At 44.9% G+C, this 15,331-nt stretch overlaps 1 protein-coding gene across 5 annotated transcripts in view; it reads right to left on the bottom strand.

Annotated features, from left to right (window-relative positions):
* The window catches only part of cadm2a (cell adhesion molecule 2a), a 319,233-nt gene that overhangs the window by 38,559 nt on the left and 265,343 nt on the right, over window positions 1-15,331 (bottom strand). For 3 of the 5 annotated variants that reach the window (XM_048984507.1, XM_048984504.1, XM_048984506.1), the window contains 2 exons: window positions 2,073-2,225; window positions 1,696-1,713 (listed from right to left, as the gene is read on the bottom strand). In XM_048984507.1, coding sequence (XP_048840464.1) covers window positions 1,696-1,713; window positions 2,073-2,225 — 171 coding nt within the window. The remainder of the gene's footprint in view (window positions 1-1,695; window positions 1,714-2,072; window positions 2,226-15,331) is intronic. The other 2 variants (XM_048984508.1, XM_048984505.1) reach the window with 1 other exon arrangement.

The raw sequence follows: 15,331 nt of genomic DNA on the forward strand, positions 1-15,331 counted from the left end.
GTCAGCCGACAAACTTTTGATAGCAATGGAATCTGTATGTACTAATTTTAAAGCATTTTACTGAGAGCTACTGGGCTATTTTAGTGCCATGAACTCCACTGGGGGTCTGTCTGAGGGTGAAAGGTCACCATGCCAATGACACAAAGGTAGATACGGAATAGTCCATGCGGTAACATTTTACAGTAACTGCACCTTCATAATGCTTTTATATCGCACTCATAAAACGTTCAGTACACCTTCATAATGTATCCATTAAGTATTCAGAAATCATTCATAAACATCATGCATGTACCTTTACATCCCTTAATAACTGTATTATACATTAATAACAAACATTATATAATAATAACAAACATTATAATTGTATAATCATGTAATATTTGTTATTAATGTATATTACAGCTGTTAAGGGATGTTAGGATGTTAAGGTGTAATTGCATGCTGCTTATGAATGCATTATGAATGCATTATGAATGCATTATGAAGGTGCACTTAATGTAAAGTGTTACTGTTTATGCTAGAAAAAGTAAACTATATTATATATGGGCCCTTTAATCTATATACCGCAAGATGCGTCAGTAACATTTTTATATATGTGCGATTATTTGCCTGAAATGTTAGACATTTGTGCGAGAACTGAATTCTGAAACCAAAAGACTTTATGCTGCTATGGTTAAATGCGCAAAATGTTAGATTTTCATGTTTATATATTTCTATTCTGTATTATTCGGGAATAATTTTGGAAAATTTTCTGTCAACAAGGAATCGATTTGGTATCAACCTGCCGCATCATTACCATGCGTTGCTCCTAAATTACTTTTGTTTTTCCAGTTTAGATTTGTTCCGCACAAATGAGCTGTAACCTCGGAATTTGGCAGATGAAGATCTTTTTTTGTGACTGAGTCGCCTGGCCCGCGTGCAAATTTGTCGGCTGAATATTAGCAGTTACGAATTACGCATTAACGAATTTGCTCTCCAACTGTTAGCTGACACTAATTACTTTAGGGAAAGGGATCTTAAGTGGCCTTGCCATTTTGTTATCAATTTATCGATTTCTGCTCAAATTGCTGAACATTGTGAAACACCGTGGGTTTTTAATCATTTCTCATGCAAGTTGTCTTATACAGTGTACTAATGGACTTAATGGAGTATGTCAAATCATGCTAACCAGGCAAGGTAATTGGACACCTAATTAATTTAGCGACAGGAAATGGAGTAACAGTATGCTCTGTCATTCCTATACAAACAAACAAAATGACTGTTTTTCTTTAAAAAAAAAACAATTCTGGCAGTTTCTCAACATGCGGTGATGCTCGCTTGACGCAGGAGAGAAAGCGCGCTGTCTGATTTGTCAGCTAATTGCACCTTCAGGAACCATTTCAAGCAGCATCTGGTGATGGGTAGGAGACTGAAAGGCTCCTGTTAATTAAATCCTAACCAGAAGTAAAAAAAAAAAAAAAAAAAAAAACACCCCCACTTTTCTCGGGACTGGGACACCTTCCCCTGGAGCAAAAGTCAAGTTTTTGGATAGTTTGGATAGCTGTTAAACTTCTGCCCTGTGTTTATGCCTGGGACTTCCAAAGGTACAGTGGAAATAACTCACGTCAACTTAGGCCTCAAATACACAATGCAAGGCCAACGCTGGCTTCAGACAATCAGAAGTAGTACAGTAGTACAACATAGGACATTTCTCACCCTTGTGAATCCGTCCTTCTTGGAAGCAGTCAAAGACAGAGGCAGGAAACTATAAATATTCACTACTGCTTTTTGTAAGCAGCACGTGTCACATTTCTGCAACTGTTGTGGGTAAAATTAGTGACAATAAACGTCTCCATCTGCATCCTTCTCCGACTGGCCGTCATTGACTTAGGGAAGTGGCACGTCACGCGTTCAGCAAACACTGGGTGTGAAGCTGCCATTTATTCACTTCCTCAAACCCACCTGCCTACTTCCCATTTTAAAATAAGTAACCATGACGGTTTGCACTTTAAACTTTGATTCTATAAAATTATATATTTTTTTCCTTCTACCTCTCCTCTTCTGGCCTCCAGGGGGCTCTGCAGAGCACTCACCCAGAACGGTGAGGTACGCCTTGGCCGTCTTGATGGGCATGGTGAACAGAGAGCAGGTGTACAGGCCCTCGTCCTGCAGCGTAACTTCGCTGATGCTGATGGTTAGCTCTTGCCATGATGCACGCACCAACTCGATCCTGTTGTCCCTTAGCGCTGTTGGGAAAAGCAGGGGGGGGGGGATGGTTGGACATCACAAATGGGGGCTAGTTAATGTCAGGCTCGGTGTTTCTTTTCCAATGTCTGTCAGGGAGGATTAAAAAAAAAAGTACCCACACTTCCACGGAAGGCATAATTTCTTCACCCCGCATTAAACGCAAGCCTGAAGAAGGTTGACTTTTAATGCGCTCAGTGTGCAAGCAGTCCGCGGGAAAAAAGCGACAAGGGGTGGGGGGGGTGAAGGATTTGACTTTTTGAAAGTCCTCTCCCAACGGGACTGTGCAGGAAGCCCGAAAATCAATTACGAAGCGTTAGGCCTAACGAGTGCTTTAATGAGCAAGCATCAGAAATCTCGAAAAATTATGGATCCGGCGAAATTGCGGCTTTTATGTCGTAACAGATTTAGGCCCTTGGTATTTGAATCAATTACGCTGAAGGTGTGCGCTGAGAGAGCGGAATACAGATCAACACCACAGCCTTTTTTAAACTTTCTCTAAAATCTGCGCTTAAATTGGCATAAATTTAGACAGAACCCAGTTACGCTTGAAAGTCAAGAAGAGGCGGATATTAGGGCCTCGCTCACAGAAAATAACGGCCCTATTACTCTAGATTTTTATGCTTGACCTTGAAACATTCAGTTAAACGCATTGCTGCTCCTCCAGTAAAACCATTAACTCCCGGAAAGCACGGCTCTCAGCCTGGCAGTTATCATCTCAAGATTTTAGCGATTGCGATGTTCGGAAAGCAATGTTCTCTTTACTGACCTCAACTGAGGTCCATGTTTTCCTTCTTTTCTCGAAGTGATGGTATTTTGGGGCGAGGGGTGGTTTGGGGCGGGGGAGCACTTAAATTTTACATTCATTCATTAAGCAGGAATCGATAAAAGGTGGGTCTTGACCATCCATCTCCCATTTCTCCACAGATCTTGACACGATTAAAGCCTGATTAAATGATGATCAATTTGGCCAGGAAAGGCTTTCCACGGGGGCATCGACCCACCTATCTGCTGCGAATGGACATTGAGATGGGGGGGGGGGGGTGTCTTGGTCTCCCTTACAGCCCACCCCCAATGTGCAGAAGACACCCCCGCTCTGATGGTCCTGAAAACCTGCGGATGTCGTGCTGCCAAAGGGCCATTCGCCAGTCCACCCCAGAGAGAAGCTCGTAGGAAGTAATTCAACATTTCAAGCTTCATTATGCAGAGCAGAACAAGTCTCTTTAGCAATGGGAGCAGGTTTGCATTTAAGCTTTTCGGAAATCACCTGCTGCTGTGAATGAGCGACGGAGAAGCACCATTTTCCTACCGTGTCAGAACATACACAGAGACCCACACACTAGTACCCCACACACACTAAAGCATGACCCACACACTAGTACCCCACACACACTAAAGCATGACCCACACAGCCCACACACTAACTGCCCTTAAACACTGACACACATGCAAGGTATTCAAGTTTTGCGCTGCCCATCAACACCCAAACCTCCGAACACCATCTTTCACAATACACTCGCACAAACATACAAACACACACATGTAATAATACCTTTTGTGGGGACCATCCATTCATTTCCTTGGAAAAAACCCTAATCCAACAATGAGAACCCTAACCCTACTCAGCCCTTATCTTAGTTTTTTTTATTGCAGTCACAGATTTTTATAAAACGTAGTTTCCCCTTTTGGGAGCACTGATGTTGGTCCGCAAAACATCAAAATAACAGGTTTTTATCACGCTGCAATATATACTGCCACAAAGTAATATATCCATACCCAAACACACACACACACACACACACACACACACACACACACACACACACACGCAGTGGGCAGTAACAGGGGGTCAGAGTCTTTTGCAGACGGCTGGGAATTGACTTTGAATAAGAGATGACTCCCTCACCCCAATCCTTCAGATCGATTTCAATTGTTTAAATCAGCAACCCCTTGGGGTCTTAGAAAGCAATTTAGCCAAATGCCAATCAGATTTGTCAGCTTAGTAAAGATCTACCAAACAGTGTCGGGCTTTTGCCCGCGGCCTGCGATAACCGGGAGGCAAAAACAAGGAAACACACTGATCCATAGGGCGTACTCTGCTGAAGAGCGTAACACACCAGCCCCCGGAGGAACTGCCCCCCGTGCTTCTGTCACTAACATCAGCGGTGAAATGCACAAAAAAGACTAATTCTACAGCACCCTTTACTAAAAACAGGGAATCTTTCCGAAATCCACGCTGATGCAGGTCGGGCAACATTAAGGACAGCATTATGCATGGGACTGTGGTTGGGCACCTTCAGTGGGGGGTCATGGTTTCACTTAAGCAAGCTGGGTTGGGCAAAGGCTCCCAGTTTGTTGATAAATAATCATGATGCATATTTGTGAGAGTACATGTGTTAATGCATGTAATCATACATTTAATAAATGGCATAGGAGAGAGTTGGACATTGCAAATATCTTTTTTTTTCTTGGGGGGGGGGGGGGGAGGCTAAATAAATCAAAATTAAATACTGGGGGGGGGGGGGGGGGTACAAGTCCCAGGTTCCTATGCCGCTGCATTTAATACAAAGAGGTGATCTTTTCCACGACATTTTTCACTTTTTAACTAATCTGCTTTCAGCTAAATGAAAAAAAAATGCATAAATTAAAAAACTGCACAAAATTTGTTTTTGTACAGGAGAAAAAGACTGAAAAAGGCCTTGGAAAGAAGACTCCGATGCACAAGGTGAGGACAATGGCGAGGTATTTTATCTTCATTTCATTTATCGATTTAGGGTAAGTGCGCTCGTTCCCCTGTCAGCTACCGGAACTCTCTGTTACACAGTTGTTATACCCAACAGTATTGACCCAATTTCATGCAATTGTGAAGGACATGATTATGTTTTACAGATTTTCTCAGTCACTTTGGACAAACTCTCAAACGAAAATGGTCCTTCTTATAACCTCATATGTAAACCCGCACACCCTTAAGTCAGTGTCTCCCAACAGAACATCATTTGTCACTGTTGTCATTCATCCACAAATGATTTTGTCTTGGTTCTTATAGCATTAGGTATATTCGCCTTGAATTAGCCCAAAAGTCGGCTGTATTAGCCATGTTGCCAAAATGAAGTATTCGCTTTTCGATTGTTTACTTAAATGCCGCAAAACATTTCAACGCAAGTGCGTGGTGTAAATCATCATATGCAAATATATTAATGCGGCTGTCAGAAAGGTTCCTTCAGCGGTGAAATATGAGGGAAATAGTTCCAAAATAGAGGGTTTATTCGATGATAAACTTAGAAATTGCCTGTCACCAGCCACACAACCATGTTTCTTAACTCACTGCAGCGGATACTGCCTGTGATGACGCCCCAGCAGATTCTTGTGATGGTTCAGGCAAGCAGCAGGATAATTTCCTCGACGTGCTGCGAAGGAGGATATTAAATATGATGTATATGAAAACAGGAGGCCAGACCAACAGAAGCAACAGGACAACCATGATAGAACTGGCCTTCTTCCCAACACCTAAAATACTGTGTACATGTTTGTAGTAGGGCCGGCATGGTGGTGCAGTGGTTAGGGTGAGGGGCCGGCATGGTGGTGCAGTGGTTAGCACTGTTGCCTCACACCTCTGGATCCAGGTTCGAGTCTCCGCCTGGGTTACATGTGTGTGGAGTTTGCATGTTCTCCCCATGTCGTTGTGAGGTTTCCTCCGGGTACTCCGGTTTCCCCCCACAGTCCAAAAACATGCTGAGGCTAATTGGAGTTACTAAATTGCCTGTAGGTGTGCATGTGTGTGTGTGGTGTGTGAGTGTGCCCTGCGATGGGCTGGCCCCCATCCTGGGTTGTTCCTTGCCTCGTGGCCATTGCTTCCGGGATAGGCTCCGGACCCCCCGTGACCCAGTAGGATAAGTGATTTGGAAAATGGATGGATGGATGTTTGCAGTAACATATAACATAATTAAAAAAATAAAACAGTTGCAAATGTCTCAGATGTTGCAGCATTCCTGTCTTGTGGAACATACCAGTGTAATAGAACCTTGTAATGGTTTCTATAATATAAATGAGGTTTGGTGTACAAGCAAATTCAGCTGGCTATCGAGAAATGGTGTCATTAATTAATTAGTGAAGTAATTAAGTAACAACTGATCAATTTCAATTCCTAAAATACTTTCACAGTATAGTGTTATGTTGAGAACATGACTAAACGTTTTGTCTGGTATGTCTGTGGACGCTGATTTTCAGATTTCACATTTCGGTGTCACTGACCAATCAGGTAACAAGAAAACTGCTGCTTGAAAAATGAATGAAAGCTATTAATGTATCACTTAATTTTGCTGGTTATACGGTTTAGAGGAACTACCGAAAGGAACTGAGGAAAACTGTAGGGGCCAGCTTGTCATTCCAGGGCCAGGAGATACCGCTGAACACCGGGTTCAGCTGAACACTGGCGTGCTGGGGCTGGCGTCTGGATTCCCACTGTTACATCGACCCCCTGACAGCTGCACACCTATGCTGTCATTCTTTTTTTTTCAATGTGCATTGAACAATTCCTTTGTAGCCCTGTAGTATGTATTACTGTAAACAAAAAAAAATTGATATGATAAACAGAGCGCAAATGCAGTGTTGTATCTGACACTGATCGTGAACTGAACATTGATCATATATATATATATATATATATATATACATACACACAATTTTGAAAATGAAGCTGAAATATCATTGTTTTAGCATGCTGAGGTACTCAGGGTCCCTGAATTGTGCTTTCTGATAGGCCGATCATTTCATTAACAGTACTTCCATATTCCACTGGCATATAGGAGCAGAGCTGCACTGTAAGGTGTCACTAGTTACAGTGCGGCTCCAACTAGCTTCGGTTTTCCACTGCAAACGCGTCGGGTTGTTAAAGGCATTGCCGGGTCTGGAAAGTGATGTAAACCAAAACGGCGCTTATTTACTGTTCACATGGTGTAAATAACGATTTAACGTGATAATTTCTGCTAGCACTCGGTGAATATCGCTGTGTTACGTTAGCATGAAGAGCTAGGGGAATTAACACTACAAATACAGTCCATTCACAGCTGATCTATGGTACTTTTTTAAATAGGAGGTTCTTAGTTATTGGGAATACATTAATGCATCATGAAGTGTGATATTACTAATAATGCCTGCTTTTCCTTCAGATAAAGCATGTATTTAAAGATCAGCGCAATCTCCACCAATAATTTCGACCAATCAGATAGTGGTGATGCCACCGCTCAGTTTGGTCACGCGGTTTGCATAATGTACAAGTTCGTGGTACGGCTCGGGCACGGCTCGGGTACGGCTCGGGCACGGCTCGGGCACGGCTCGGGTACGGCTCGGGCACGGCTCGGGTACGGCTCGGGCACGGCTCGGGCACGGCTCGGGCACGGCTCGGGTACGGCTCGGGCACGGCTCGGGCACGGCTCGGGTACGGCTCGGGTATGGCTCGGTTCTTGGTGCCAAAGTGTCTTAAGTTAAGGATCGGATTATCTAGATCGCTCGAAGCTATAAACGCTTCTTCACCTCAGAGGTCTGCTTCATATTTGTTCCTGGTCTGTCGCAATCTGCTTCCTGAGATCCTCATACGTGTTGAATGGATGGGGAGCAGAGCCGGTCAACACCCATGCGGTGCCCTGGCAAGCATCACAGCTAGGGCCCCCCCCAACCCCCCAACCACAATAAATGCTTAAACAATGGCAGCAAAGAAAAAAAAATCTTCAGGGTTTAATATTATATTATAATGCAAATACTATACAATAGTAATAATAAATCTTAAATAACAAGTGCTTTGAAGTCATAATCTTATTATTTCTTTGATTGTATGATCTTTAATTGCATTAATTTTGATACATTTTTGATACAACAATAGAACAGTATGAGCAAAGATTTTTTATTTAGTTTTTTATGCTGAATTTGCAAACTACCGAATCTTTCTTTTTTTGATGGTATTGCAACATAGCTGTATATGCAGTTAATCACCAAGGTGTGTGATTCATTGTGATAAAAAAAATGGATCATTTCACAGTCCTATTAACCATTTTTTCAGTCACACCATCCTAACCTAGCAGTGTCCTTGAAAGCTTTCTCCTCCCCCCAGATCGCATAGGCTTCCAGAGGGATGGACAGTGCATGCCAGGTGTAAGTAAAATCGCTGGCTATGTTGATGCCCGGTCACAAGATGGCGCCACAGGCGGCTGCCTGAGTTGCCTCTAGGATTGACCGGCTCTGACGGACAGCCAGCAGGGAGCATATCAGGCATAGGAGCCTCCGACATCCAGTGCGGTGGTGTGAGACGAATTTTAAAGAAAGGAAACGTCATTGACTCCAAGAAGCAGAAGCAAACGCTGAGACGATGCTCTCCAGCTCTTCCCAGAGACAAATCTCTTAGAGGGAGGGGCGAGGAGGAAGACAATATTCTTTTTTCTTCTTTGGAAATGGTCTCCTGAAATGTCTGAATCTCTTGGCCCAGGCAAAAGAGGGGTAATTCCAGCTGCCAGCTGAAAACTAACTGAATATATATTCCAAATCAATGTTTAGCCGCAGGCCGGTCTGATATTCAGTTTGGGAAGTGCACGTTCTTCACACGCCCGCAGTCAGGCGCTACCTGCACAGAATATATTGTGCTTTCTCATAAATGATTTGACACGTCTCTGGCTCTCTAAGACGACAGCGGTAAACAGCAGTCAACAAGAAAGGGTACAGTTACAAGAGTGGAATGAGATGGTATTGGTGGTATGTAGATCTGCTTATTCACCTTGTATTGCAGAAGGGACACCAAATAGCTTCTGCAGACACTTTTATAGAACCAAAAGTAGAAGGTAAATGTTCTGAACCTATTTTACTAGATCATCATGCTGCATTCGCAGGGAGAGAAAAGTGATACTATTACAATGGAGCTTGAGCTTGAAGTCAAGCTCAGTTATATCTTGTCCTGGATGCAGGTTTTCTAGGGTAGTTTTTAAAATTTGCTCTTCTTAATGAGCAATCTGCTTCAGCAGTTGACATTTGAGACCCAGGGAGACACATGCAGGCAGTGGCAATAAAGAAACAAAAGGCAGAACAAATAGCTGGCTGTCTGAACAGAAAGGCAGAGTGAACAGGAAGTGGACTGAGAAGAAGAGCAGAATGAATAGGAAGTTGGCTTCTTCAGCAAACAAGGGTTAAACTGAGAGGCAAAGCAAACATGGAAAAAAATACTGTAGATTCATGTGAGTTTCTGCCCTTCTGTCTGCAGGGGCCACTGACAGAAGTGTGGGCTTGCAGTCATAATATCACAGCATGAACCTCAGTAGTAAGCTGCCAGGATTAAAAGGTGGAGCCCACACAGCGTCTGTAAATACCCAGCTGCAAAAAACTTTTCGGGGGTAAATCGAGAAGCTATACAAGCTGACCTGAATAGAAGCAGAACAGGGAAACGTGAGAATACTTTCCTTTTCAGATCTAAGCCTGACAATCTGAAAGAATTGTCTCCTGTGTATAGAGAGTCATCTTCGTCTGAACTTCTGAGAATTGCAGAAGGTGCCAATCTCGTTAGCCTAAAGCGATTAATTAATGAGGCATCGCCTGAAATTTCCTCAGAAGGTCATTAGTGCTTGAGAGGAGCAAGTATGACTCAAAGAAATAGAGCCTGTAGGCATTTAAAGTAGCTAAAAGCCTGCCTCTGCTCAGCAATGGGACCCAGCAGTACCATTTCGCCTCACTGATATCTCATCCATCAAACGCAGTCCACTCACACATCTCCAGTTTAAGTACAAACGGGAGCTGCAATTGTTTTTTTCTTTCTTCCCGCTTTATTCCCCAGGAGCAAAAAGATGCTGAAACACAGCCAGTAAACCGTCTAGGAAGCATCGTGCAAAAGTGCTGCTGTACTTTTGTTGACAGCAGAGCCAAAATGCCACAGCAATAAAATTCCACAAACGAGCAGAAAATAATTTCCATAGCCATGGGGGTATTTGCTGAATAACTTTGTGTCCTCTGGGCTTCCATGGAAGCTGGATGAGATTAAATTAAGCCCCACTCGACAAATGAAAACGCAGTTGTGAGCGCCCCCCCCCCCCCCCCCCTTTTGAAACAGAGCTCACACGCGTTTTCTGGAAAACCGATGGTCACCTGGCAACGTGTGCAGATTGTCAAGCCTTCCCCATATTCATCTCATTACTAAATGATGTACATTCAAAAAATAGCATCGTCTATTCATCAGTGTAGGAACAACTATCTAATTACCATTGATAATTAACCCATCGATTATAACACACGCGATAAATACTTGCAGCGTTCTGAGAAGTTAATGGACACCTCGATTATGTCAAGAAGTACCAAAATCACACCAAAAAATTTTGCAGAGATCCTGATTCTGTAAAGCGTCAGATGTTTCGACGTCAACACCAGAAGAGCTCTGTCTCGGTGTTCTGTTCGGGGCTTAAAATCACCGTGCCAGTCCATGAGCATAACAAATGACCGTTTTATGGGGACACATAAACTCGGCAATGAGAAACCCCCAAAAATAGCGTGGGTATAACGCACACATCCATTGGTTGGATGATCATGTGAGGACATCTAGAGGTGCCCAAATGAGAACTGCCTGGCCATAAATTCATGGCCCAAGTTGACAACGAACCTTGGCTTGTGCTTTATGGTCACATAAACGATAGTTTGGACTATTTGTCCAGTTGAGGCAATAGTTTCGCTGTCATGGTAAACACAATATCAATAACAATAATGCTGCTGACAGTGTCGTGGCCATCATAACAGTCCTTCATGCACATTTCTGGAGGACAGCAATCTACCTGTGTTCAGAGCTGAGAGAGTCTTCCTACACAGAGGAACAGAACCACAAAACTCTGCTTGGCAGAGATTAAAATGCACAAAAAAGGGCCAGTTAGCTCTAGAGAACAAGGTACTGTGTGCCTAACAAACCTACAGTGATAAGAGTTGAATGAACTTGGTCTGAGATAAAGCTTCTCTCAACAGACCTGATGAAGGGCTGGTGCTTTAGGGAGCCCTGGGAGGGCCGCTGGCCTGGCACCTTTGTAAATCCATAAAGAGATACTTGAGCCTTTCCTAAGTCTATGTCAGATGCTGACCAAGGTTAGTTAATTCCCCCCAGAGAAGACGTTCCCTCCACCTAAGGTCATTCCACATACTACTCAATGCATTGGCACAGACTGGGGGGCCTTGGAAGGTTTAAAAAAAAAAACAGGACAGTGCTACTGAGCGACAGCCTCATGCTGTCTTGGGGCCCCGTTGACTTTCCCCCGTTGCTGTGGTCTGTGAAAAAGGGAAACGTCGTCGCTCGCATGTACAAGAAGGAGAAACGCGAAAAGGCCCAGGATGGAGCCTTAAAGAGCTGCTGTGACAGCATAGCTTCGGGCATGATGGTCACCCGGTAGCTTGGGATTCACTGCTGAGGATGGAGTGTCCACAGCGGCATTTTTTGAAGAGTTCTTCCCACCACCAAAACTCAGCAAAATTAACCCAAACGTCCACAGAAATCAAAGTCCGGTCAATGTGATTTATTCAGCTCTTTGTCATTCACTCATTCAGGCATATCATCCTGTTTCTATTTTCATTGTTTGCAGAGCTGAAAACAGTATTCTAAGGGACACAGTGCATGATCAGGATATATAGCTTCCTCCGTGAGTCCTGGACTATTGGGTAGGTCATGGAGAGGTAAGAGTTCCTGCAATATCCATTGAGATGTGGCGAACAGAGGAATGGATCCCTGTAACAAAGACTAACATAGCAAAGTCGACCACGGTTGCCATGGTGTCTGAATGTACCGTGAGTCAGTCGCAGAATTACAATGTGTAGCTTTGGCTAAGTCCTGGTCTCCATGTTCCAGCAATGAGCTGGATGCTAGCTGTATGCCTTCTTAAGCAGGAAGGTTAAAGGCATACCAATGGAGAGAATCTGTTTATTTCATTGGTACATTTACGGGAAGACTGCAGGTCAATCATCAAACTTCTGGGGAGGGCTAGTGGACGAAATGAAATCTGGAGTGATGAATGCGCGTGCATGTAGGAGGCAGCAACGCTGCTATTAGTGATACTGCTGTTAATTTGGCACTTTGGGTATCAGACAACAGTTGGCTGACACACTAACATGCTAGTGCTGAAGGGAGAGAGAAAAGGGAGGAGACTGAATATCACATAGTCACGGGGAGCTGCTAATGTCAGCGTCTGTTGGCGAGGTGAGTCTCTATCCTACTTTGGAGGCACTCTTAGGGGATCAGTTTTTAAAGCTAGGATTTTGAATCTGATGAAGACTGACAAGGGCAACAGCGATGTCATCGTTCTCCCACAGCCTCGTCCTTGCTCTTGAAATCTGAAGGCCTTTCTCACTAAACTATTTCCCTAATTGCTATTCTGCCTTCAAGACTAATGGTTCCAATGAAGAAAAACTAAGAACCCTCACTAACTGGTGCACCACTGGTCCTACTTTTGGAAGGCCTGCTATAGAACGTATTATTCCTGTTCACCAATCCGACCTTGAGTCTGGCCGTTTGACCCGAAGATAACAAGCAGGTAAGAAATAAGAGAGAACCTCTATAGAAAACCTGAGCTCCAAGTTCTGATGGCTTCATGACTGACAAAAGGCTTTGTTTTTGCTTCTTTGTCCTTTAGAGAGCCGCAGCGGGGTCTAACCGCTGGCCATAAAACGGACTCTTAAATTCAGTAGATTAGAATTTGCGATGCACTTGAGTCGATCTCTCCTCTCCTCAAACAGTTGGATTCCTGGGGGATTTACAATGTGCTCTTTCCTCCTGTGCCGTTTGTTCTCCAAGGGAATCGGTGTGACTGGAAGCACTTTTGACTCTGAGGCACCTCACCACTGTGTGACTTAAAAACAGACCTCGCCCCTTCGACATTTATCTCTGACATTCTTGTCAGTTGTTTTCTTTTAACATATTTTCCCCCGTGATGCCAAGGGCTAGCCTCTCTTCTGCGTTCCACACACCCAGCTACCTCTGGAAGCGCCAGAGCCCTCTTCCCTGAACCTGAGAGCCCTGAGGAGGCCAAGCAGAAAGAGAAATGGAGGGGGGGGGGACACAGAGCTGCATACTTAATATTCACAAGCGTGGATAGATTCATACCTCTCAGCCCAACGGCTTCAGAAATCAGGACTTGTGCTTCCTTCACCGATCATCCAAAAATTTAATCTGGAGGCCAGGTGTGCCCCTGGCGTTACATAAATTAGAATGTTAATTTAACGGGGAAAAAAAAAAGACTAGTCATAACACACCAAGGTAGTTTTAGCATATAGCTAAATAAGTAGCGCAGGTGATAGAATCGGCAATCCTCAGCAGGCTTCGAGGTTTTAAAGTGGAATGTGGCTAAAAGAGAGGGTGGAAGTACAGGCAAGACCATTACAGGTCCATTTGGTGTGTGGGTGATGCCCCGCACTTAGAGGACCCATCAGGGCAAGAATGTGGATGTTGGGCTAGAATCCCCCCCCCCCCCCCCCCCCCCGCACAAGGCGCCGGCACTCATTTCCTCTCGTCTCTTGTGGTCTGATGGAGGAATCAAGCAATTGGGGGACTTGTTGAGCAAACAGAGCACTTTAAATGGCCCGCACTCGAGTGTCCGCAAGGATGGGTGGAGGTGGTTGGGGTGGGCCAGGGGCGGTCACCGCTTGGAGATCTATTTAAAGTGCAGAAGCAGTCGGCCTTGCATGTCGGTGGCCTGCTCGAGGCAGCAGGACGACGGAGACCCGGCCAATGGCCCGGCCTGGCCTCATCCTGGCCTGTAGACATCTCACGCTGCTTCCCTTCTGCTCGGACTGACCTCCGTGGTTAAAGGTAACTGGAGCACTCACATCAGCGCCTGACCCGACTTGGTATATGGCTGGGAAGTGTGCCCTCGTTGGGAGCATGACGTTGGCCTGCCTTCGTCAGTGATGCGCCAATATCTTCAGCTCTCACACTCCGCTGTCCGATCAAGTAGCCAATCCCCCCCTCGACTCAGACTCTGCCATCGCACACGTTTGCCAGAGCACCTAGCCTGTATCCCCAGAGTCTCTATAACAACCTGCGAGGTAGGCGATAAGCGCAAGGAAAATCAACAACTACGCCGACCACAATGAGTCGGGCCAAGGTAATCTATGGCCAAACAGCTGCCGCCTCTGCATTGCAAACCTTCAGGTGGCGCTAGCGGGCTGAGACTGCTCAACCAATGATGTGCACGACACGGTCCCCAGGCCCCTTTAGGCTCTCACCACTTCCTCCCCACCTGAGTTGAAGGCCAGTTGCTTCGCATCCGTACCAACCAGACTCTCTAGATTCAAGTCTAGACAGGCAGCTGGGAGAATATGAGGGCATCACTGGGACTGTACAGGGCTGCATAGCTATGGGAAGCTGCTGAATCTGAGCTCTGGCCCTCCTCCTTATTTGAGGTCATGGTACTTAACCTGGACTGCTTCAGTACAAAATACCTGCAGATAAATAAACAGTAAATTGTTATGTCAAGGAACCTCACAGAGTGCAAATGTGCTAAGCAAATGCCACGTAATTAATTATGTAACTAAATCTGGCTTGTCCTGCGTTCCCATGGAGACCACAGGGTAGGTGTGAGGACCAGAGGGCTTTCCTATCCTGAGCTCAAAACTCTAGGCGCTGAGGAGTTGGGGGTGGGGGCCATAGCAAGCCGGTATCGGGTGCCGTGCCAAGGCCAGACTGCTGACCTTTTTGGCCTAGAAAGCTCCGGGCATTGGAAGGCCAGTGTGGACTGGGCAGTGAGCCGTAGGCCTGGCTGGTCGCCAATGCATTGGCCTGTATTGAGAATGGGAAACGGACAAAGAAAGAAATGAAAATATATCCTGGGGAAGAATTAGATCCAGTGCATCTGTGTCACATGATTTACAGGCTCTAAATGAATGGATGCATCTAACTGAGTGCTGACAGGAGGGGAGGGTGTATGGGACAGCAGAGAAGAAGCGAAGAACAGAGAGGAGAAATGAAGGGAGGAACAGAGAGGAGAGGAGACATAAAGGGAGAAGAGGAGATACAGTATGAAATGGGGAATAGAGGAGATTAAGGGAGGAACAGAAAGGAAATATGAAGGGAGGAACATAGAGGAGGGGATATGAGGGGAAGAGAGGAGAG

The sequence above is a fragment of the Brienomyrus brachyistius genome, chromosome 18 (genome assembly GCF_023856365.1).
Source record: "Brienomyrus brachyistius isolate T26 chromosome 18, BBRACH_0.4, whole genome shotgun sequence".
NCBI lineage: Eukaryota > Metazoa > Chordata > Actinopteri > Osteoglossiformes > Mormyridae > Brienomyrus > Brienomyrus brachyistius.